The sequence below is a fragment of the Sus scrofa genome, chromosome 13 (assembly GCF_054392235.1).
Source record: "Sus scrofa isolate SSC_HxYL_T2T_F1_AM1 chromosome 13, Sscrofa_HxYL_maternal_Yorkshire_Landrace_v2.0, whole genome shotgun sequence".
NCBI classification, from domain to species: Eukaryota; Metazoa; Chordata; class Mammalia; order Artiodactyla; family Suidae; genus Sus; species Sus scrofa.
The window spans coordinates 128,677,371-128,703,241 of NC_139395.1; the positions used below are offsets into that span (position 1 = coordinate 128,677,371).

Sequence of the window (25,871 nt, forward strand, 5' to 3'; positions counted from 1 at the left end):
AACTATGACCATGAATGAATTCTCTCCACAACTTCTTCATACGATTTTATTTGCCTCTGGAATTGTAGGTCTTCTACATCTGTTTCATAGCTTAGAGTGTTTCACACAGAAGTTTATAGTTGTGTGTTTGTTTTTTTTTTTTAATAAGCAAATGTTTCTATGGCAACTACAAGAAAATATACAACAATAGCCTTGAAGTCTTATAAATGTTAAAACATAAAAACATGAATTGAAGCCGAGGCCACTTAACTTACAAAGTTTGCTATTGCTTGTTCATGAAAGTTCGGGCTTTTATGTTGTCTCAAGAGAGCTGCTGCCTCTTTTCATCATGCTTCTATCTTCTGTCCCTGTGATTATAAATGAATGGAGAAAATTCTGAAAGAGAACAAAGTATTTATCAGTATTTTCATTTCTGTAGCGTCTTGTCAATACCTTTAGCACTGAAATGACTCTGATCCAATTTTCTCTTATCAGTGAAGATTATTTTAAGTTTAAATAGTCTAGTGTTACTGTGGTATTGGTAAGTGGGCAAAAATAGGAAAAAAATAAACTAGAACTTTATACACAATGTTGTTTTCAATTTTTCTTTAAATTGGTATCCTATCACTTTATTTATTGGTAATTCTTATCAGAGCACTAGAAATTTTTACATATACTATAGAGCTATTTTAGAGATAGTTTCTAACTTATAACACAGATATATATTACATACATATATATACAAATTATATGAAAATTGAATTAAAAAGAAATTTTGTGCCAATATTGCTGGGACCTAGTCTTTGAAACAATGCAAATAGATTAGGACATTGACCATGGCAAAATATTGAGATTAAATGCAGGGCTCCATTGACAGTAATTGGTTTGCAGACTCCCACCTGTTGAGGGGTGGTTTTGGACAATCCAAGTGGTCACTGTGTGATCAGAGGACTCTTTGGTGAAAGCGTGGTCCTTAATAGTGATGGGTCCAGAGATGTGCCTGCCCCAAACTCTCTCTGATGGTATGATGGAAAACAGCCTCTTATAGATTCACTGACATTTAGAGCAACACTGATCACTGAACCCAGATAGTTTAATCTATTCCCCTGTAGTAAAAGGAAATAGAAGTTTAGAGGGTTTCAGTACTCAACTGAAGTAATTAAGAGAAAGTACAGATTTTTTCTTCCTTCTCCTGTCCAATTGCTTCTACCTATAGTTCTTCTCTCTCTGCTATACTCTTTTTCTGTGTGTTCCACTATTTCTCTCACTTCTTTTCTCCCTTCTTCTTTCTCCTTTTCAGTCTGGCTTCTTTCACCTTTTCCTGCATATATCCTCTTTCTCATCATATTCTTCCCTTCTTTTTTTCATCCCCTGCCTTTTCTGTATAATTTTCTACTCCCATTACAGTTACCCCTCATTCTCTTCATTTTCAGTTTTTTAGTTGACTCTGAAATTTAATCTATTTCATCGGACTTGTTTTAATTTGCTTATATGTGTAGCCATACCCTGGCTTTCCCCTAACTCTACAAGGCAATTGTATAAATAGAGGCAATTATATCATACAGCTATATACTAAATATTTAAATATTATAAATAAAACTAAAAAACAAATGATTAAACTCTAGAACCTGAACTTTAGGTGTGCCAAACTATAGAAAGCATAGAACAGGTTAAGTATTCTTAAGTGAACCTGCTTAAATACCTTAAGTCTCTTACCTAAGACTAGTGGCTAAGAAAACTTAAGACTGAAACAATTGTTACAGGATCATTGACAGTATCAGCTGTGTTAACCTAACCTGTATTCTAAAATGTGTAACTTTGCAGTGGCTGTGACCTTGAGTATATTAAATACTCAATACAAAATGTTAGCAAACCAAATTCAAGAATATATAAAAAGCATCATAAAACATAATAATCCATAACGTAATTGTATTTTAATTAATGGAACTATTCACCTCTTACTGGATATTAAGTTTATCTGCACTGTTTTGTTATTATAGGTAATCTTTTGTGGAACATTTTTGAGCTTCATATTTGTACCTCTCTCTAGGTCTTATGTGATATATTTCTAGGCATAAAATTTGGGTCAAGAAATGAATATTTTAAACGCTATATTGAAAATACCTTCCTAAATGGTGGTACATTTTGCAACCTTTGTAGATGAGCATTAGTATGTTTTCTAATCTCACTCTTTACCAGTGGTGTACATTTTTAAAAAATTTTTTACCAGTCTTCTAGGTAAACTTGATATCCCATTGTTTTAATTGATTCATTTTGTATTAACTTATTCAATATGAATTTACTGAGTTAATGAAAATATTTTAGCAAGGATATTGAACATAGGGTCTGTATTTGCAGAGGAATATGTTGACATAGATCAAGATAATTAAATCTCCTTCCTGATTTAAAAATAGGAATTCTATGGCACAGATGATAACTAGAGGATCCACCCTAAGACATTATAAAACTGTGATTAATTTTTTTAAATTATTTTTATTTTTTCCATTATGGTCGGCTTACAGTGTTCTGTGTTCTGTCAGTTTCTACTGTACAGCAAAGTGACCCAGTCTCACACATAGACACACATATATAAATATACATTCTTTTTCTCACATTATATCATAGTTCCCTGTGCTTAAGCTGTAATTAATTCAATAATCATTCCTAGGATGATATTCATAAAAGAGTCCATGTTCAAGCTGGCCAAGGCATGAATCTTTTTGCAAATCAACATGCATTCTGAAGGCTGAACTTCAAGAGGCTTTAAAGCATTTGGAGTGTTGAAGCTAGAAATTGGAAAATGTGTGACAACTAGGTTGACAGGTGTCAGATATTTCCTTCTGAAAATTCCAGAATATTGTTCTAAATTACTGCAAGGAAGTAGTGTATATAATTCCTTCAACAAGGTCATAGTAGTTCCTAAGACTGTGGGAGAAGGAAGACAATGAAAAGAATTGGAGTTAAACATGTACATAAATCAGCATTTAATTCCCAGGTCATAATTTTAAACTTCCAGGTATTTTCTTTTAGTACTGAACAAATGTATGTGTATGTGCTTAAGCGTGGGGAGGGGGTAGAGATTGTTAAGAAACCCAGGGCATGATTAATGCCTCTGTCTAGTGGGCCTGCCACCCCTTCAAAATAGCTGGTGCTGTTACTACGCTATGATTAACCTGTAAGGCAACAGAAAAATAGACTTGTGCCACATTGCACTCTATCATTCCCTGATGTCATTTTTCAAGAGATGCCACAGGAAAAAAAATGACACTTCATCATCGGTGGATGGGTGGGGTGGGTGGCTGGGGGCTAGTGTGGAGGTGGAAGGTATATTTTTATGAGTCGCAATGCAATTTATGATATCTCTATTTTGTCTGTTTTATTATTGGATTATATCTATGCTTTCACTTATAGTAGGAAGCATTTTTCTGAAAATGAATGGAATTTAGCTTAAATAGAAGATATAACTCTGATGCTAAAAGAAATACCAGATTTAGAGGTCTAGAAGTTTCTAAAAACATCTGTTAGACTTGTTTATGTTTGTGAAAAATGTTCAGAGAGAGGAAGAAATGGGAAGGAATAAATATATGATGGTAACAGGAAAGGAATGTAAGCTTTCACTTCCTTAAAAATGTTAATCATCATCCTCTGTTAAGTTTAATTGAACACAACCTATGTGCAGAGCACTATGCTATGCATTAAGAATGTATAAAGCTATGATATTATCCATGGTGCTCAAGGGATTCGTAACCTCTTTAGAGCATCCAGGCATGAGCATAAACAAATAAATGGCAATAAAAAGATTCCAAGGCTTAGTGCCAAGTGATTTCTGTATGTAGGAAAGATATCTGAGCCATACCAAATGGCAATTCATTTAAAATTTTCATTATTTTTATTTTCTTAGAATTTATATATATATATATATATATATATATATAATTAAACAATGCCATAGATTTTTGGACACTTTTTGAAATACAGAGGCACACATCATAACTAAAGTAAATCTCAAGAGTCCTATGGGGGAAAAATAAAATCTGAGAATGTACCTGTCAGATGGTAAATCAGAGAGAAAACTCAGCAGAGAGCAGTTCTTACAAGTCTACAGACCCCTGTGCTTCTCTAGAGGTCAAAGTGACAGCACCAGGAGTGCAGTTACTCCATAGTAATATTTAGGTTCAGTTTCTGGAATCATCTATTTGTCAAGGTATCTATGTACAATAACAACCTTTTAAGTCAGAATCAGACTTCTGGTAATATCACTGACACAGAACATAGCCAAAAGCCCATCCGCCCAAGCTTTAATTATTTTTTTTCATTCATTTTTTTTCCTCTGAGGCTGTCTTTTATTTTTAATTTTTTCTTTTTTATTGGAGTTCTCTTGTGATGCAGCGGATTAAGGATCCAGCATTGTCACTGCAGCAGCTTGGGTCGCCATTGTGGTGTGTCTTTGATCCCTGGCTTGGGAGCTTCCACATGCCTCAAGAGCGCCCTCTCCCAACTTTTTAATTGACATATAATTGATTTACAACGTTATATTAGTTTCAGGTTTAGAGCAAAAATAATTCAGTTTATATACATATATACTTCTTTTCAGGTTATTTTCCCTTGTAGGTTACTACAAAATGTTGACTATAGTCCCTGTGTTTGTATAGGTATAGGTCCTTGTTGGTTAGCTCCAAGCTCTAATTTTTGAAATTATTGTCATCTGTCTTCTTCACACTCCAGTCAATTCTCTTATTTTTGCCACTCACTCTATTGCTGAGTTCAAATTATTCTTATATCTCATTGCTATCATTTAATTTCTAATATTGATGCCTAATTCGGGCCATTTATCCCAGCACATCTGGACTTTGCTTTGGTCTCCTAGTTTGGAGTCTGTCTATCTACCACTTCATCCTGAAAACTGCTCAAAAACTAACCTCATAAAAAGCTGATTATGTCCTTCTTTCTCATTCCTCTCACTGGCTTTAACAACCTTCCACTTTTTCCAGTGTACAAGTCTTTCTCTTTTCTTTTTCTTTCTTTCTTTCTTTTTTTTTCCCCCCCCACATCCATAGCATGTGGAAGTTCCTGGGCCAGGGATTAAATCTGCAGCGCAGTTGTGACCTCTACCACAGCTGCAGCAATGCCAGATCCTTAACCTGCTGCCTCACATGCGAACTTCTTCCAGTGAACAAAGCTTAAACCCGTAAATAGCATGATCTTCCCCTGAAACACCATTATTGTTTTCATCACTCATATGACATCTAATAATGTAATGCCTTGACGTTACTTGTATTCTTTTTCTATCCTCATAGTATATTATGCTAGTTGAGTTTACAGATTTTGTCCTAACCATCTTTTCATATTGTATTTTTCCTAGGGTATAGAACCTCGAAATTCATTAGTCCCTACTGAAATAGTATATTAATTTCTTGGAGCTGCCATAACAAAGTACCACCAACTTGGTGGCTTAAACAACAAAAACGTATTATCTCATGGTTCTGGATACTAGAAGTCAAGATCAAGGTGTCCAGAGTCTGGGCTGGTTGGTTTCTTCTGAATACTATGAAGAAGAATCTTTTCCATATCTCTCTCTACAAGCTTCTGGGGGTTTGCTGGCAATCTTTGGCTGATGGCAGCATAATTCCAGTGTTCAGTGTGGGGTTCTCCCTGTCTCTGTGTCTAAATTTCCCCTTTTTAATTAAGGAAAAAATAGTAATGGATTAGGGCCCACCCTAATGACCTCATTTTAAGTGGCCTTTGCAAAGACTCTAATTCCCAGTAAGGTCACATTCAAAGGTACTGGGGGTTCAAACGTTAACATCTTTTTGAGATACATCTTTTTGTTATGTTAATACATAACAAAGAGTATATAACACTTTAATGTGTACTGAAATTTTTTTTTATGAAATCAGTTTTTATGTTCTCACTTGACTACATAGCTATTCTTTTATTCCTGAAAGTGTTCATTTGATCCTACTAACTATGTATAAGATGTCTAAATTTTTTGTTACCTCCATTCCCCCTTTTGTATCTTTTTATGTAAATTCAGAACACCTGACATCAAATTTTAATCCTGTTCTTTTAAAATAATCCAAACTTTCAGCAGTTTGGGTCAGGAGGCCCCGATAAAACACTGATGTATTTCCAAGTGACACACTGTACATTTGTTTAGGTTCCAGTTATCTGGGTTCATTGGTCTGTATGATTATCTAATCACATTACTATACAATATAGCAAAGTGGAAGTCTGCATCAGCTTTCCATGACTGGTCATCATAGAAAATAGAATCTTGATTTGCTATGGTTCCAGATGGTGGCTTGCTTATAATAGTTTAGATTTAATCATAATCATTATAAACTAAATGAATCTAAATTATACTAACTTAGAATTTGCAAGTTGTTTGCAACCATAGGCTCTTACATAAGGCATGTCCTTATGCATTGTAGAGATAGGAACAGATTACTATTACAATGACATATTTTGAGTGTTGCCATTCTCTTTACCATAAGGATTTAATCTCTAAAATCAGGGTTTCTCAGTTTTTAGTGTTATTTATTTGCTATTTATCTTGTAAACACATCCAAGAGGAGTACTTTTTTGATGTTTAGAAACTTTCTCTCAAGCAATATGGCAGGTACATTGAGATCATTACTAACATTATCAATTTGTTTTGAGAAAATATTGTAGTGTACATTAGTATAAGATGTCCCTAGTTTTTTAAATTATTTATTGGCAGCTATAAATCCAAAATGCATTATTTTATGGTAGCTGTCCAGAACCTAGCTCTGTACAGCTTACAGAACATTTATTTTTACCACCTAAGTCATAAAAGTTGTTTTCCATATCTTCAGTCAAACTTAACTACAGGCAAGAAGAAGTGGAAAAATTATCTGTCACATTATTCACAGGCCAGACTAAGACACTGTAATACCATGGCCCACTAAGCCAATTTAGAAGAAAAAATGGAAAGAGGTTTTTAAAAGATGGCATTTATATGTAATATATGTAGAAGAGTTTAGGGTTTTGACAGTTTGAGATTGTATCCTCTTTAGAGAGAATGCATAATGACTTTTATTTCTTTTGAAATATGCATAACTTCTTGAAGGTAACTTTCAACTCTTATTAGCACTTTTCAAAGCAAGTTTCCTATCTCTATAAAAGTGAAGGGCACAACATGCTTGAACTCTGAGTAGAGTGAATGTTTATTTATCAATAGTTCAATGATTTCCCCTCTTGCTTGGGACTTTCCATTAATCTGTGAGGGAAAAAAAATACTATGAACATAAAAGTTGAGTTTTTATGTTGTTTCTAACCTAATCAGTATTTTAAGAATATATCTAATTCTAGCTGAAGTCTGAGTCCTCTTAGGATCTGTTAGAGGAAATGAGTTTACGTCTAAGAGTGTGACTTTTGAATTAAGGGTGTCTAGATTAGAATCCCAGCCTTGTTTCTTATTGGGTTGTTACTTTTTGCAAGTTAGTTTTTTGGAGCTATTATCCTTTTAACTATAAAGTGAGTGTGACAATGATACCTGCCTCATAATTACATTGCGTATTATATCAGGGTTTCTTAACCTCAACACTATGATGCTTTGCACCAATTCTTTGTTGTAAAGGGATGTCCTGTGCTCTGAAAAGTGTTTGGCAACATCTCTGGCCTCTGTTTTTTGAGATGCCAGTGTAGTGACCCTCTTCATAGTTGTGATAACCAAAATTGTCTCCACATATTGCTAAGTGCTCCCTGCAGGGTAAAATCACCTACAGATGAAATCACTGGATTACAGGAATAGCAACATCTACCTTTATATATATATAGAGTGAGCTCGGCATACTTCCTGGCATATAATAAATTCTCAGTAACCTTAGCTCTGATTATCATATAATAAACAGAGGTTTACATATATTCTTTGAAGATCCATACTGTTAAAGAATATGAGTACCATCTCTGTTCTTTCTCTATGTACATGTTTATATAAATATATATCAATGTATGTGTATATGAACATATGGGTGTACATATAGGTTTTCTATTTCCCAATTGTTATTCCAAGTGAGGGGCATAGTTCAAATAGCTGATATATACAGATAATTATCAAGCCTCCTTTGTTTTGATGCTCCTTGACACAAAATATAGATTACCAAAAATTTTGCAAAAGAAATTAACTCAAATTATCTCTCACTCTGTGTGGCCCTGTAAGAATAAAATGACATGAATAGGTAATGTCATACAGTTGAGACAAAAGATCGCTGCCCATTATACAACATTAAAGGATAGTGACCAGTAAGAATTTTTTCCTTTAAGGCCACAGTGGGGTCCCAAAAAATAGTCTAAGATGTATTTTTCAATGCTATCTGATTCCTAAAAGCCTAAAATGAAAAATAGTATGTGAAGGTATAAAACCTAGTATTTGGTTCCAGTATTTCCATTTTCTTAATGGTTAATAATAACAATATTTTATTTAGTTTTCTGTGTAGTTCAAGGACTTTTTCCTTGTCTCATATAATTACCTCAGTTATGCTATTTAGATAGAGATTACTTTGACGTTCTTATAGTCATGGAGATTGAGACAGAGGTAATAATCCTATTAAGTAATGAATATGAGGCAAATAATATGACTCAAAGTCTAGAATTTTCCCTCTCACAAGTCTTCAAATGTGTAAGCACAACTTCTGATAGCCCGTTGCTACCATTCTCACTTGTGGAGCCTTTTCCATATTATCTACATTTCTTTCTCATGGTTTCAAGTTACTTTTTCCTTCACAGGACACTCAAGGATTGTTTGCCGTAACAGTCTATAGTAACACTTTGTGTGAATTGTACTCAAATATTCCTCTGGACATTCATTTAGTTGAGTTTGTAGTTAGAGGACACTGACATTGTTAAGGTTAATGACTCAATGTTTTACAAGTTGAAATACATTTGAAGTTAAATTGATTATTTGGATCATTTTATTCAACAGTGTGAAGGGCTTGAGTGCAGGTGTTACTCACTGCTTGGAGGAACATCTTTGTTATACTGGTAATGGTGTGATATCAATAATGATAACATAATAGAAAGCCTAGTACTACTTTAACAGTGCATCTGAAATGTGAGCTACTACTAGTAAAGTTACCCTGCAAAGAGGTACCAAATGATAACAAATATTAACTTATAAAGAAATTTATATACTACACATTGTACTTTTTTGAAATCCTGTCACAGAGGAATCATCAATTCCACTGTCCAAATGAGTATTGATAATCAGAAGATCAGTCTCTTAGTCAAGGTTGCACGGTTACTAAATGGCGTAATGATGATGATGATGATGATAGCTAACACTTAAAAAGTGGGTATTATATATCAGGCATTGTATTAAATGTTTTATTATTTATAAACCCATTGCTTTGTTAAAAAGTTTAATTAGCTTTTTATGAGCCATGTGAATATTAAGGAGCAGTCTGAAGCCAGGCACTCCGATGTCAGAGTCCATTACCTTAACTTCCACCATACACTTTATGTTTCATTCTCAGAGCTGGGCTATATACATACATATAAATTTTATTGAAGTATAATTGACTTACAAAGTTGTCTTAGTTTCACATGTACTAGTAAATCATTTTTATAGATTCTTTTGCAGATTCTTTTCCCATACAGGTTATTACATAGTATTGATTAGATTTTCCTGTCCTGAGCAATAGGTCCTTGTTACCTATCTATTTTTATATATAGTAGTATGTATATGTCAATCCCAACCTCCTAATTTATCCTCTCCTCCATGTTTCCCCTTTGGTAACCACAAATTTGGTTTCAGAAACTTTTAGTCTGTTTCCATTTTGTAAGTCATAGAGCTGGACCTTGAGTCAAGTCTTCCAGCTTCTTCTGCCTCAGATTGTTATTTGTCTGCCTTCTTCATTCTAAGACCATATGTTGATTGACCACTGTATTACTAGTTTCTAAGAACCTTAGTGGATTAAGAAAACTAATGCATATAAATGGCCTAAGTTGCTTCTCAATGGGAAAGATTCTTTTTATCTAGTTATCTCCAATGCTTAATGCATTGGCTAAGGTACTCAATGAATCCTAATGAATTAACCTGTTATTTTTAATTGGGATATTTTCAAGGAACTTTAGAGAACATTTGTGTTTTATTCCAAATAAATGACTTAGTTATGTGTATTTTTATATACCATGTTATGTCAGTACTGGAAATTTTTTTTAAAAGTGGAAGAGCATGGAGACCATTAGGAACACATGAGATTTCACAATATAGGTGGTTTTCTTATCTTAGTAATGTGTAGGGCTGGTCCTTCTCTAGTAATTCTATTCCAATAAATTATTTCTAAAATGCTATGTTATTATCACAAGCAACATAAGGAACCCAAACAGTGAGAATAAGACTGGCATCAGAATTCATGTCAGCAATTCAGAATAGTAGCAGAAAATGGGGAAATACCTTTGAAGATTTTAGAAAAATTTATTTTCAACCTAGGATACTAAACTCAGACATTCTACCAACCAATTGTGCAAATGGAATCAAGACCTCTCTTCGGAGTTCCCTTGTAACCTAGTTAGTTTGTCCAGACCAGCTCAGCAGGATGGGGCTGAAGAACGGGTGCTGCGGAATTTAAGGAAAAAAGTTAACATAAAACAAGACACAGAGGAGTTCCCATCGTGGCTCAGTGGTTAACAAATCCAACTAGGAACCATGAGGTTGCGGGTTTGATCCCTGGCCTTGCTCAGTGGGTTAAGGTTCTGGCATTGCTGTGAACTGTGGTTGCAGATGCAGCTCGGATCCCACGTTGCTGTGGCTCTAGTGTAGGCCAGAGGCCACAGCTCCAATTAGACCCCTAGCCTGGGAAGCTCCATATGCCGCTGGAGCAGCCCAAGAAACCGCAAAAAAATAACCAAAAAAACAAGACACAGAGACATTTATCTTAAATAAAGGTGGGAACCGGGGAACTCAAGGTCTCAGGGACCAGAGCACTGCCTCAAGAAACCACAGCTTTTATTGTGCTCTTTAGATGAGATTAACTGAGGAGGGGCTATCGGTGGAGGACATAGGGTTTGTTTACTATTTTATAAGTTCTTTTACTATTTTAAAAGTCACTTAGCTGGTAAAAGGTTAAGCTTTTACTCTGACCTTTAGGCACATAACAGTCTTTGTTCTTAAGCTTAAGTCATTTACCAACACTGTGACTGTTTTTCAAGCAGCAAGACTGGATAAAGTAAAGCAGGAAGATGGGATAAAGAAGGACAAGAGGGAGTTTTCAAAGAAACATGTCTCTCAAAAGTAGTTAACGATCTGGCATTGTCATTGCTGTGTCTTGGGTCACCACTGTGGCATAGGTTTGATCCCTGGCCTGGAAACTTCCACATGCCACATGCATAGCCAAAAACAAACAAACAAAAAACCCTATCTATTGTGTGGGCCTACAAGCTTACTTCATATATATGTGTGTATCTATCTATCTATCCATATATATGTATAATATATATATATAGTAGATACACACACTTAGAGAATTACTTCAAGATATTGTTACTTAACTAAATGAGAAAAACAAGATAAGGATTGTATGAAATTCAGTAAACAGTGACTCTGATTCAAAAGGATGTAAGTACAGGAAATATGAGTGTGGCTATATAGACATCCAAAAAACAAAAATAAAAGACAAATGGTCCAATTAGAAGGAGTTCCTGTTGTGCTCAAGTGGGTTAAGAATTGGACATAGTGTCCGTGAGGAGGTAGATTTGCTCCCTGGCTTTACTCAGTGTGTTAAGGATCTGGCATTGCAACAAGCTGTGGTGTGGTTTGCAGAGTGGCTGGGATCCAGTGTTGCCATGGTGTAGGCCTGCAGCTATAGCTCATTGCCTAGCCTGGGAACCCTGGCAACCTCCATATACCACAGGTATGAAAAGAAGAAAAGAAGAAGCAGCAGACAGACAGAGGCATCTGGAAGAGCACAAAGAAAAATAATCAAAAGCAAGTGTTTCTGAGAAAAACTTGGAAAACCTAAAATTCATATAAGAAAAATTTAAATCCTATATTAAACCTTCAATTTAAGATAAAGTATGAAATCATTACACTTTAATAATAGAAAACATTTCAAACAATGAATAGATCAAATAATAAGCTGACAGGTTTTTGAAATATCATAAAGACAGAAAATATTGATTCACTCATTGAAAAGAATTTTAAAAAATCAGAAATTCTTGTTCAGAAAAACAAAACTAAAATCAAAGCTAAAGCATGATCCAAATAGGAAGCTGATTACAGTGTATCTTGATTTTGATCAATAAGCAAGAAAGAAAAATCTATCTAAATAGCATTTTTGAGTGGAATGGGGTTATATGTCTTACTGATCAGAAACATGTAATTCTGATAGCTAGTTTGACTCTGCAATGAACACGAGTTACATAGTCAAAATGTTATACATACTTTTTATTGGTTTTCAACTTTTAGAATAAACATATATACATAATTCTGATAGCTAGTTTGACTCTGCAGTGAACACTAGTTACATAGTCAAAATGTTATACATACTTTTTATTGGTTTTCAACTTTTAGAATAAACATATATACATAATTTCATATAAATTAAATAACAGAAATATTGTCAGTATAAAAGTAAAAAAAGTAGTAAATGCGGCGTTTGGAGATGAACAAAGCATAGAGGCACTAATATATTAATCTTCTATGGGGAGAAGCTGAAATACCATTAATAGTTGATGGAACTAAAAACAGATTTAAATATTTTTAAAGATATGTATTTAAAGACATGCAAGAACCTAAAATAGTGTTTATAACTATGGGATAAAATAATAGAAATTGATGGCTGTTTATAAACTAAATTCATCTTTATAGCACAAGATTAATACATTCTTTAAAAATTTATGAATTAATGAATATAGTAGCACTATTTCAGGAAAATATATAAAACTATCATGATAAAACAAGCTCATATGTGTAGTGAATAAGACTAATTGGTTACTACTCTGATGGTGTCTGAATAAATATCAGGAGTAGAAGGACTGAAGGCATGGAGGAAGGAAGAAGAGAAGCTAACTCAGTAATTGAGAGCGCAGAAATGATTCAGACAACCCACCAAGCAAGAGTTAAAATCCAGGGAATAAATAAGGACACACTGGAAGCAAAACGGTTATTCTAGATTTGTTTGATTCTTCTCTGCTTTACCTTGCTGCTGATTGAACAAAATCAGTAGTCGATATCCTCAGATTATCATGGAAGACAAAGAAAATCTAGTACGTTCAACTCCTTCTGCAGTTAATGAAGGTAGAACATTTGTAACTTTACTCATTAATGCTGTTTCTTTAGTAACTGAGGCTTCATTTGACCAAACTGGCATCTTTATTATGATGGTACTGCTCATCACTATGTGTACAAATCAACATCATTATAGAAAGAGTTTAAGGTAATTGTCTTCATTTAATATCACATGAATAAAAGTAACATTTAAATTAAACATTATTATCTAATTATTTTATGAATGTAATTCTTAAGCCTATATAACCTGTGTAGGGGCAAAGTCATTTTCTATAGTTCCTAATATTTAACTCAGTATAAATAAATTCCAGGTATATCATATGCAATTTAAAATTGGGAAAAATTCAGAGTTCCCATTGTGGCGCAGTGGTTAATGAATCCAACTAGGATCCATGAGATTGCAGGTTTGATCCCTGGCCTCACTCAGTGGGTTAAGGATCCAGTGTTGCCGTAAGCTGTGCTATAGGTCACAGACATGGCTTGGATTCCTCATTGCTGTGGCTCTGGTGTAGGCTGGAGGCTACAGCTCTGATTAGACTCCTAGCCTGGGAACCTCCATATGCCTCAGGTGTGGCCCTAGAAAAGACAAAACAAAACAAAACAAAACAAAAATAAAATTGGAAAAACTTCAATCCAGCTATACATATCCTAAAGATTTACACCAATATTTCCAATTACCTTAAAGATTTAATTATAATAGTCTCAGTTGTATGTCTCTGGCTAGAAAGAAAAGTTCAGAGAAGTATATATATTTTTTTCCCTCACATCTCAAGACACTCATTGTTGAATGTATGTGTGTATGTATATATGGGAAATATTTATATACACACACATACACACATTAATCTTAAATTCTAAAATAATCACATCACGTTGCGTAGCAGATATTTCCTTTTTAAGGTAAAACTATCACAGAGAAGTATTAGATGAGCTCATGGGGAGATCTGGAACACTTTAATATGTTAGCTTTTTGGAACGTAAAACAGTTTCATTTCTTCCGAGCATCGCTTTACCAATGTATGTTCTTCATTTGCCTTTTGTCTCACAAATGATTTTGGTCTTAAGGAAACTTGAGCCAACTAACCAGACCATGTGCCATTGTACTATATTTTGTGACAAATGGACCTTGTTTCATTTCAGAGAATTTGAACTTGAAATCACTTCCAACACTTTTAAAGCAAATGTCTGTCCTCCTGTCAACCATTGCCTAATTTAAACTTCCCATCTGCATTTCTAATTATGATACAGAAAAATCTGTGTTGAACAAAGCTTTCTTTTTTTTTCCCTCCTAGGAAGGACAAATTTAGGCATATGGCTACACTGAGGCAGTATTTTCATTTCATGCCTTAAAAATGCCTTCTAATAATTTTTATTGATTTTTTTTTTTAGGGTCCTGAAGTTTACTTTTAAAACACATGTTAATGTTCTTATAAATGTTCACATAACCATTTATTTACAATGTTTCAAAATAATTAAAATTGAAATAATTGATAGACTATTATTTAATATTAAAAATGTAGACTAGTCACCACAATCAGACAAACAAAAGAAGTAAAAGGCATACAAATAGGAAGAGAAGAGGTAAAACTGTCACTGTATGCAGATGACAAGATACTATATATAGAAAACCCTAAGGACTCACCCCCAAAACTATTTGAACTGATCAACAAGTTCAGCAAAGTAGCAGGATATAAGATTAACATTCAGAAATCAGTCGCATTTATGTATGCTAACAATGAAATATTAGAAAAGGAATACAAAAATACAATACCTTTTAAAACTGTACCCCCAAAAAATCAAATACCTCAGAATACACTTGACCAAGGAGGTAAAGGACTTATATGCCGACAACTATAAAACATTAATCAAGGAAATTAAAGAAGATGTAAAGAAATGGGAAGATAGTCCATGCTCCTGGGTTGGAAAAATTAATATTGTAAAAAGAGCCATACTACCCAAAACAATCTACAGATTCAATGCAGTCCCTATCAAATTGCCCTTGACATTTTTCACAGAACTAGAACAAACAATCCAAAAATTTACATGGCACCACAAAAGACCCAGAATTGCCAAAGCAATCCTGAGGAACAAATACCAAGCAGGAGGCATACCTCTCCCAGATTTCAGGCAATATTATAAAGCCACAGTATCAAGACAGTGTGATACTAGTACCAAAACAGACATATAGACAAAACAAACAGAATAGAGAACTCAGAAATAAACCCAGACACCTATGGTCAATTAATCTTTAACAAAGGATGCAAGAACATAAAATGGGAAAAAGACAGTATTTTCAGCAAGCAGTGCTGGGAAACCTGGACAGATATATGCCAATCAAAGAAACTAGAAAATACCTTCACACCATGCATGAGAATAAACTCAAAATGGCTGATAGAATTAAATATAAGACAATACACCATCAAACTCCTGGAAGAGAACATAGGAAAACATTCTCTGACATCAACCTTATGAATATTTTCTCAGGCCAGTCTCCCAAAGCAACAGAAATAAGAGCGTAAATAAACCAATGGGACATAATCAAAATGACAAGCTTTTGCACAGCAAAGGAAACCAAAACAACAAAAGACAACTTTCAGAATGGGAGAAAATAGTTTCAAATTATGCAGCTGACAAGGGCTTAATCGCTAGAATATACAAGCAACTTATACAACTCAACAGCAAAAAAGCCAACAACCCAATGGAAAAATGGGCAAAAGACCTGAATAGAAATTTCTCCAAGGAAGATGTACAGATGGCCAACAAGCACATGAAAAAATGCTCAACATCGCTGATTATAAAAGAAATGCAAATCAAAACTACCATGAGATACCACCTCACACCAGTCAAAATGGCCATCATTAATAAGTCCACAAATAACAAATGCTGGAGGGGGTGTGGAGAAAAGGGAACCCTCCTGTACTGTTGGTGGGAATGTAAATTGGTACAACCACTATGGAGAACAGTATGAAGGTACCTTAGAAATCTATACATAGAACTACCATATGACCCAGCAATACCACTCTTGGGCATGTCCAGTTAAAGCTTTCCTTAAAAAAGACACATGCACCCGCATGTTCATTGCAGCACTATTAGCAATAGCCAAGACATGAAATAACCCAAATGTCCATCGACAGAGGATTGGATTAGCAAGATGTGGTATATACACAGAATGGAATACTACTCAGCCCTAAAAATGAACAAAATAATGCCATTTTCAGCAACATGGATGGAACTAGAGATTCATACTAAGTGAAGTAATTCAGAAAGAGAAAGGCAAACACCATATGATATCATTTGTATCTGGAATCTAATATAAGGCACAAATGAACCTTTCCACAGAAAAGAAAATCATGGACTTGGAGAATAGACTTGTGGCTGCCAAAGGGGAGGGGGAGGGAGTGGGGTGGATTGGGAGCTTGGGGTTAATAGATGCAAACTATTGCCTTTGGAACGGATTAGCAATGAGATCCTTCTGTGTAGCACTGGGAACTATTTCTAGTCACTTATGATGGAGCCTGATAATGTGAGAAAAAAGAATGTATACATGTATGTATAACTGGGTCACCATGCTGTACAGTAGAAAAAAAATAACGTATTGGGGAAATAACAATTAAAAAAAATAAAATAAAATTCCATCTGCGTAAAAGACAAAGGAAGAGTGCTTCTGTTAATAAAAAATACAAGATCTCCTGATTTGCTTATTCATTATTTAAATAATTCTAATAAAACTACTCTGGAAAAAAAATGTAAACTATTTAAAAGTTATGTCTAAATCTTATTTATGTACTTGGCAAAGTGAAGCTTTTCTTCATGTTTTCTTATGCCAAACAGCAAAAAGTTTTATTCTATTTCTGTGATGTTGAACACAATATGAAAAGTCCCACTTTATTTTGATGCAATGATTGCATATAATATGTTTTTCAAGGAAGCACAAAATATCTGGTGATTTGGGGAAAGTTATAAGTTCATAACAGTATACTGACATGAAGAATATCAAAATCTGGCACTTGAGACTTTTGTACTCTTAAAATACCTTCAGTAGCTTGAACACAGTGAATTAATCATGCTATCACCCATAGAGATATTTATTGTTCTAGGTAAAAATTGAGATTAGTTGATTAAATGACTGGGTATGCACCCATGCTGGCCCATGGCCAAAAGGAGGGTTTAATTCCTTAAGATAAATTTAATACTTTCTGGAAACACCAAGCACAAAACTAAAAATTAGATAATTGACTTTGTGGTTTTATAATATATTTAGCTATAAAACATATTTTCAGGAAAGATATATAGTCATAACTATATTATAACGTATTTACCAGAAGTAAATAAAGATATTAAGCTCTGAGTTCCTTGGAACTTATCAGCATTTATATGAATTTCCATCAATTGTAAAAATAAAATGAATGTGTAATTTTTATAATTCAGTTTATATATATGTGTGTGTGTGTTGATATGTATTCATCTAACCTGAATTTCACAATATGTACATAAAATTTTTTCTCAATACTAATAGCCTATAAGATACTCTTCAGAAAATATGAATTTGGAAGGTTTCCTATCTATGCAAAGTAACTATTGAGAGGAAAGACAGGAAACTAAAAGACAAGGTAGAGAATGCTGACCTGGGTTAGTATACATACACATGCATTTATATCCATTTCTGAATAAATTCCATATGGAAGTATAGTTACTTAGCATTAATTAATGTTTAACAAATAATTATAATTAATTCATGACTAATAACATCATTAACTGATTTCAAAATTTTATTGAAACATAATATAGGCATGATATAGGCATTTTTCTGTAATCTGAATTTTCAAACATAGTTATACATATCTATACCTGTATCTTTAATTCAGTTGGGGCAAAGATGAGCATCTAATTCTGACTGATAAACCTGGACATGATAATTGAGCTGGGCTTTATGGAGTAAGTAGGTAATTATTATGCAGAGGAATAGCTAAGTTACAGGGCTTGATGCAAATCCATGGTGTGTTTCAGAAAGTATCCATTTCAGTTCAGTGTTGGGGGAACTGGGAAGAGGTTGGAGAGATAGACTATACCAAACTGTGAAGGGCCTCAAATTTCATATGCAGAATTTAGGACTTAATTTTTCTTCATTTTTTTAACATTTTATTTGGAAACAATTTCAAACATAGAAAAGCTATAAGAAAAAGAATAGAGGAATACAAATAATAATACAAAATCTTATATAACCTTTACCAAGAAAATTTCTTGATAATAATTTTCACTGTGTATCAATCATTTATTCTCCCTCCACCTCTCTATAAATATCTATGTATCTGAAATGTTTTAGAATAAGTTACTTATATCATGTCCTTTTACCTTAAATATATTATTGTGCATTTCCCCAAAAACAGGAATATTCTTTTGCGTAGCTCAACACTCTATCATCTTCAGTAAATTTAAGATTAATAATTTTTTTTATCTAATCTACCCTTTGCCTTTCAGGTTTTTCAAATGGCCCAATAATGTCATTTATAGTCTTTTTTTTTTTTTTTTTCCCCAGTGCAAGAACCAGTCCAGGATCAAATGCTGTGTTTCCTTATGATGCTTTTTAGTGTCATTAATCTGGAACATTTACATAGCCTTTTTTTGTTTTTTTAAAAGCTACATTGTTGTTAATTTTTTTATTGTGGCAAAGTACACATAACAAAATTTGCTAGTTTAACCATTTTAAGTGTATAGTTCAGTGATATTAAATGCATTCATATGGTTGTGCAACCATTATATCGTCCATCTCCATTAGTCTTTTCACATTTTTTAAAATTTATTTTTCATTGTTATTTCCCCCAACATACTTTTTTTTTTACCCACCATACAGCATGGGGACCCAGTTACACATATGTGTATACATAATTTTTTCTCCCATTGTCATGCTCGGTTATAAGTATCTAGACATGGTTCTCAGTGCTACACAGCAGGCTACATTTTAAAACTGAACTTCTATACCCATTAAACAGTATCTCCCAGTTTTCTTCTCCCCCTCACTCCTGGCAACCACCATTCTGTTTTCTGTCTTATGATTAACTACTCCAGGAACCTCATATAAGTGGGGTCATAGAATATTTTTCTTTTTGTGACTGGCTTATTTCACTTAACACAATATCCTCCAGGTTTATCCATGTTGCAGCAAATGTCAGAATTTCCTGTCTTTTTAAGACTGAAAATATTTTATTGTATGTATGCACTACATTTTGCTTATCCATTCACCCAATTATGGACGCTTGGGTTGTTTTCACATTTTAGCTTTCATGCATAATGCTATCAACATAAGTGTATCTCTTTAAGATGCTACTTTTCATTCTTTTGAATATATACCCAGAAGTAGAATTGCTTGATCATATGATTGTTCTATTTTTATAAATCTTCATACTGTTTTCTACAGCAGCTGCACATTTTATATTCCCATAAACATTGCCCAAGTGTTTTTTCTTTTTTTTTACTTTCTCTGTATCCTCACCAATATTTGCTATTTTATTTTTATTTTTTGGTAGTTACCTTCCTAATGGATATGAGATACTAGTTCATTGTGATTTCTTCTTTTTCTTTCATGATGTTGACTTTTTTTTAAACACTACGATTCATTTTCCCTATACCCCACTATTTTTAATAAACTGTTTCTCACTTTGGGTTTCTCTGTCATTTCCTTTGATTAGGCTGAGGTTATATATTCCTGGGATAGGAATATATTTAGTTTATATATATATATATATATCATTATATACATGACACTTGGGGTTTGGTTCTTTATATAATGGGATAAAATTTAAAGATGTTAAGATAAAAACATCCTCATCAGGACTGCATTTTGAAAGGTGACTCTAGAAGTACAACAGAAGCTAGACAAGAATAACTGAGACCAATTATAGCAGTACTGTTATGGTCCAGCCAAGAGAGAAAGATGGTAGACCTAGAGTAGTTAGAATAGTTGGCACTGACCTTGTTAGCATGAGTCACATAGCTTTCTGGAAAATACCTGGCTCAGGCAGGCTCTCAGGTTCTGCTTATTCTTACTGAGTTTCAGTGAAGGAAATGATGTCCAAATCATGAAATTTTTCCTTCTCCTAAGTACTCTGTTTAGGAGAAAACCATTTCTTTTCACATTATCTGGCCTCCAAGCCCTTATCAGAATCAGTCAAGATCCAATGTCAGTCATCTCCTTGTAACTTCAGTGTCTCCAGATCCTTTGTTCTTTGCTTCTTCCTCTTTAGTGTCTTGTCTTCTGAGTTCTCTTTCAGGTATCTGACACGAGTTATTTGTTCTACTCTATAAAAGTCCCTGAGAAAATGTTTTAGTTTATGTATTTGTTTAAATCTGCATTTGTTTTGCAAACCTTTTTTTCTAGGTGTAGACATGGAAGATTTTATTCTGATTGGGTGCATCAATAGGAAGTAGGGAAAAATTTTTTTGAGGAGATCATGTTATGCATGTATGCATAATGCACATTGAAGACCTTGCTATAGTTACCAGGGTTATCAGGAAAAAAATGATTGAAATTTGGAGGAAGGCAAAAGGCTCACTTGCCTTCTGATTTTTCTAATTCAAGCATAGGTCTGATTTCTTCTTTACTCAACCTCCTTCCTCAAACCTTTATTGGCTTCTCAGCCTGAAAATACCTATAATATATATTGTTTGTTTTTCACCCAGGTGTTTTTTGTTTGTTTTTGTTTTTTCGGGGGCTGCACCCATAGCATATGGAAGTTCCCAGGCTAGGGGTCCAATTGAAGCTGCAGCTGCCAGTCTACACCACAGCCACAGCAGTGCCAAATCCAAGCCATGTCTGTGACCTACATCACAGGTCACAGCAATGCTGAATCCTTAACCCACTAATTGAGTCCAGGGATTGAATCCATGTCCTCATGGATTCTAGTTGGTTTCATTACTGCTGAGCCGCAATGGAAACTCTACCCAAGTGTTTTAACCAATATTTAATTATAATTTTATGACAATGCCTCCCATTTTTCATGTTGTGGAATAATAAATTGCAACTTCTTTTAGCTCTATGTTTTATAATAAATTATTGAATTACAAATCATATCACTAGAGCAAATTTTTAGGGTAAATTAAAGCCTTACTTTACTTCAGACTATAGCCATATTGTTTGGCATCTCTTGGTGAGAGAGAAACCAAAGGAAAATTTGTTCTGACAAGAAAGAGTGCTTAAACCTAGGACCATATTCTCCAAGACTGGAGCTTAGCCCTCTGATCCTCTCAGCAAATTCTATCAACTGTTTCTTACATTGTCATTCTATTTTGTGTATCCTGAAGGGACAGAGGGAAAGGGCTGAAGAGGAACAGAACCTAAAAAATCCTTGCAGCTCCAAAGGGTGTTGTTATTTCTTTTTAAAGTGCCAGATAATTGAAAGCTGATGAAGAACTCCTCAGAACACAAATGAATATCTCATGTCCCAGCACCTTGGTTAAAAGCTGATACAAAACCAGAGTTTCTGTGAGGGTTGCTTGAGAAGCAAAACCATGGCAAGGAGAAATCTTCAGGTTTAGAGGACCAAGGATGTGTTATTTCCCCCTTTCTGATGGTTTAAGCAGCATGGTCTTAATTTGGAAATGTCTAATTCCTTAAACAAATGTGTCTTTGCTGCTAAGATGTCAGGCAACAAAACAACAACAACAACAACAACAAAAAACACACTGAGGTGGGAGAAAGTAGATAATAAAAGGAGATCTGTTTTGCCACATTCAGGACAAAATTTTTTTTCATACAACATAAATTCAGCTAAGATATTCATAATATTTGCAGAATAACATTGTAAAATTCCTTACTGCTAAAAATGCTGGATGTTCCCTAGCAGGTTTTGCTGGTAGGCAGGGCATTGTGACATGTCAACTCAACAGATGAGGTCTCTATTTTTTTTTTTAATTTTATTATTATTATTATTTTATTTTGTTTTGTTTTGCTTTTTAGGGCTGCACTTGTGACATATGGAAGTTTCCAGACTAGGGGTCAAATTGGAGGTATAGCTGCTGGCTTACGCCACAGCACAGCAACATGGTATCCAAGCTACATCTTCAGCCTACACCATAGCTCACAGCAATGTCAGATCCTTAATCCACTGAGTGAGGTCGGAGATCGAACCTGCACTCTCAGGGATACTGGTTGGGTCCGTTACCACTGAGCCACAATGGGAACTCCAGGCCTCTACTCTTTTGAATCCTAGGCTACATTCAGCTACCTGAATGGTCTATGTTGAATTTGTTCCCAGTCCTATTATAGCTTGCCGCTACTTGAGACAAATAGAATAGCTTAGGAAAAATTTAACACACCTCCATTTCTTTCTCCTGGTTTGGGTCCTCTAGCTGAAGTGTCAGAGAAGAGCACAGCAATTCCAGGTCACTACTTGCTTTCTCTGTAAACAGCAAGTAGGTGGGTAAGGATGCTTCCATTTCAGCAGTGTGTCTAGCTGTCTCTGGTGATTTTGGTGGGTCACTGCACACTGCATATCCTTAACATAAAATTTAACAAGCAGTTGAGTTGTTTATATTGTTTTTTTGAAATGTCTTTCATCAGCACTAAATGGGGAGCAAAGAGAAGAAGTCCATGAAAGCTATTGAATTGCAGCTTACTCCATGAATGTAAAAAGAAATTACACAGAAGAGAGGAAGCAGGTGTATTGTGAAGTCTGGCTTCTTTTATGAGTGGAAAGAACATTCTGGCTTTAAGCCAAGTGTTTTTCAGCTAAGAGTTTCACAAAACTTAGGCTATATATTTTTTCAATGCAAATGTTTTTATTTATAAAAATAATACCTGAACAGTATTGAAAAAAATGGAAAGAGTGGTATAAAGACAAAAAGTCATCTTTTATCCTGTACCCATTGTTAAATTTTATTGCATTTTTTTAGATGTTTTTCAATACTATACATGGATGATAGTAATAAGTATTTAATTTATAATTATACTTTTTTCCTCCACTTTGCTAAATTAAAGAGCTGTTGAAATACTAACAACAGTGTTTAGTGATTTTTTTTTTCTTTTTTTAGGGCTGTACAGTGGCATATGGATTTCCCAGGCTTGGGGTCAAATCAGAGGTACAGCTGCCACCTATGCCACAGCCACAGCAACATGGGATCTGAGCCTCATCAGCGACCTACACCACAGCTCCTGGCAATGCTGGATCTCCAACCCACTGAGCGAAGCCAGGGATGGAACTCGCATCCCCATGCATACAAGTTGGATTTGTTTCTGCCATAATGGGAACTCCCTCTAAGTGCTAAATTTTTGTTTTTGTTGTTGAAAACTTTGTTCCACTCATAAGTGGAGATAGAATCATATTTGTGTACTCCTTCATGCATATAAATATACATATATGTGTGTGTGTATATATATATATATACATACACATACACACCAAATAGAACCTCATCTCTATTTTGTTGACAAAGGTAATAGAATCTATAGAAATAAAGGCAGGATAGAAAGTCCAGGGAGTTTCTGTCGTGGCGTAGCGGAAATGAATCTGACTAGGAACCAGAAGGCCTTGGCCTTGCTCAGTGAGTTAAGGATCTGGCGTTGCCGTGAGCTGTGGTGTAGGTCGCAGATGAGGCTCAGATCTGGCGTTGCTGTAGCTGTGGCGAAGACCAGCAGCTACAACTCCGATTAGACCCATAGCCTGGGAACCTCCGTATGCCATGGGTGCGGGCCTCAAAAGACAAAAAGACAAAAAAAAAAAAAAAAAAAAGAACAAGATATTATTTAATAGTTTTTGTTGTGTACTACTTCCTAGACTAAGAAAAAAGAAATATTTGAAATGCTATGAAATCAGGTAATAGCTATCATGGAGTTCAACTTTGTTATAAGCTAGTATTTACTAAAAACCTGTAATTATCCCTTTCTTCTCGATCACACCTCCGCAAAGAGGGAAGAGGTTAACTCCCATTAAAAGAGACTTCGTTAGAAAGTCTCTTTTAAGGTCAGTCTTATGATGCTCTGAATGGGGCCCAGGCTTCAGTGAATTTTAACAGCTCTCTGGGTAATTTTAACAATGGTTAGAGTCAGAAGAACAGATGACATGGAGAGTGGGGGATACTAAATCTAAAATCTGAGAAATTTAGAATTTAAAGGAAGCTAGGTGTCACACATTCATTGGAGACTCAAGTGCAGGAATGTTACAGATTTTGCTTAAGGTCACTATGTCAGTGGCAAAGCCTGGATGAGAAGCCTATCTTTTCAATTTCATTGCTGCTAGAAGAGAGAGCCTCTTCTGTGTCATGTTCTGCAAATACTTGTAAGGGTTTTTGGTTTGTCTGTATGTTTTGTTTTTCATTTAATGGAAGATAATGTTTTGTAACCTCAGATAAGGAGCTATGAGGTAATTTAAGTAACATTTTCCCATTTAATCTCTTAAATAACATATATTGGTACCATTTCTTCCTAAATTTACATTTGCTATATTTTTTAAAAAATTTCCAGAATGTATCATTTATGACAAGTGGCTCATCTGCAAAATGAGTCCCTGCCCAATACTTTATGTATTGAAAGGGAAATCCATTCCAAAAAGAGAGAGAGAGCCTGCAGTGCAGACACAAGGATCATTTTTGTTCTGCTTTTCTTTTTATCTTCTCTCCCAGTGTTTCTTTCTCCTTCATGCTTCCCCAGACCTTGGCATACCCCTTGAATGCAAAATGAGGCAATCCTTTAAGCATTTTTATAGCAAGAGTAGAATTTGTCTTTTAAATAAGTCTTTTAAACATAGGTTGATTTAAAAAATCATAGATTTTATAATGAATTGAATTCATGGAAATCCTAATGATCTTTTATTTTCCTATCGCAATTTTACTGGATGTATGCTCTATGCTAAGTGTAAATTGCTTCCAAAGTGGCATAATAGTAATATTTGCAAATACTGCCATTTTGCCTGACTTAGATTTTGTTTGTATCATTGACTGATTATTTATAAAATATTTACAAAACAAAATAAATGCTATGTGCATCACTGTTCCAATGCTAATGTGCACCACTGAATCACTGCAACATGTACACACGAAAAGATGATCTTATTGATCCAAGGCTTTCTGTGACTTGGTTTTTCTAGCGGTAATACTGTTTGTACTAAGCCATCTTCCTGTGTTGAGCCAGTTTCCCTTTTGGACAGAACTGCATATTTTCAAGATCATAAGCTAGGATGACAGTGGAGACCCAAAAAGGAAATGTTTTCAGTGACAAGCCTATTAGTCCAAATGGGGATTAAACCCTGATTTTGACCTCATTATCACAATCTATGACAGCTAACCAGCAGGAAAAAAAAAAAAATGAAAGGAACTTTCCAGAATTTTCATTTAACTAAGGACCTCTATTCATTTATAATTTTATTAATTTTCATTTTATATTGAAGTAAATGATTTACAATGTTGTGTTAATTTGAGGTGTACAGCAAAGTGATTCACCTGTACATACTCATTACCCATTTTTTTCAGATTCTTTTCCCATATAGATTGTTACAAAATATTGAGTAGAGTTCCCTGTGCTACACAGTACGTCCTTGTTGATTATTTTATATACAGCAGTATGTATATGTCAATCCCAAACACCTAATTTATCTTCACTCCCATCTTTCCCCTTTGTTAACTGTGAGTTGGTTTTCTAAGTCTGTGAATCCCT

At 34.5% G+C, this 25,871-nt stretch overlaps 1 protein-coding gene across 50 annotated transcripts in view; it reads left to right on the top strand.

Annotated features, from left to right (window-relative positions):
* The window catches only part of NAALADL2 (N-acetylated alpha-linked acidic dipeptidase like 2), a 1,339,033-nt gene that overhangs the window by 1,107,503 nt on the left and 205,659 nt on the right, over positions 1 to 25,871 (top strand). For 2 of the 50 annotated variants that reach the window (XM_084990346.1, XM_084990345.1), the window contains exon 14: positions 18,765 to 19,889. The exons of the other annotated variants lie outside the window; for them this stretch is intronic. In XM_084990346.1, the coding sequence (XP_084846472.1) occupies positions 18,765 to 18,806 (42 nt within the window). In that variant the 3' untranslated portion in view covers positions 18,807 to 19,889. Of the gene's footprint in view, positions 1 to 18,764; positions 19,890 to 25,871 lie in introns of those variants that run through there. 50 annotated transcript variants of the gene reach the window in all.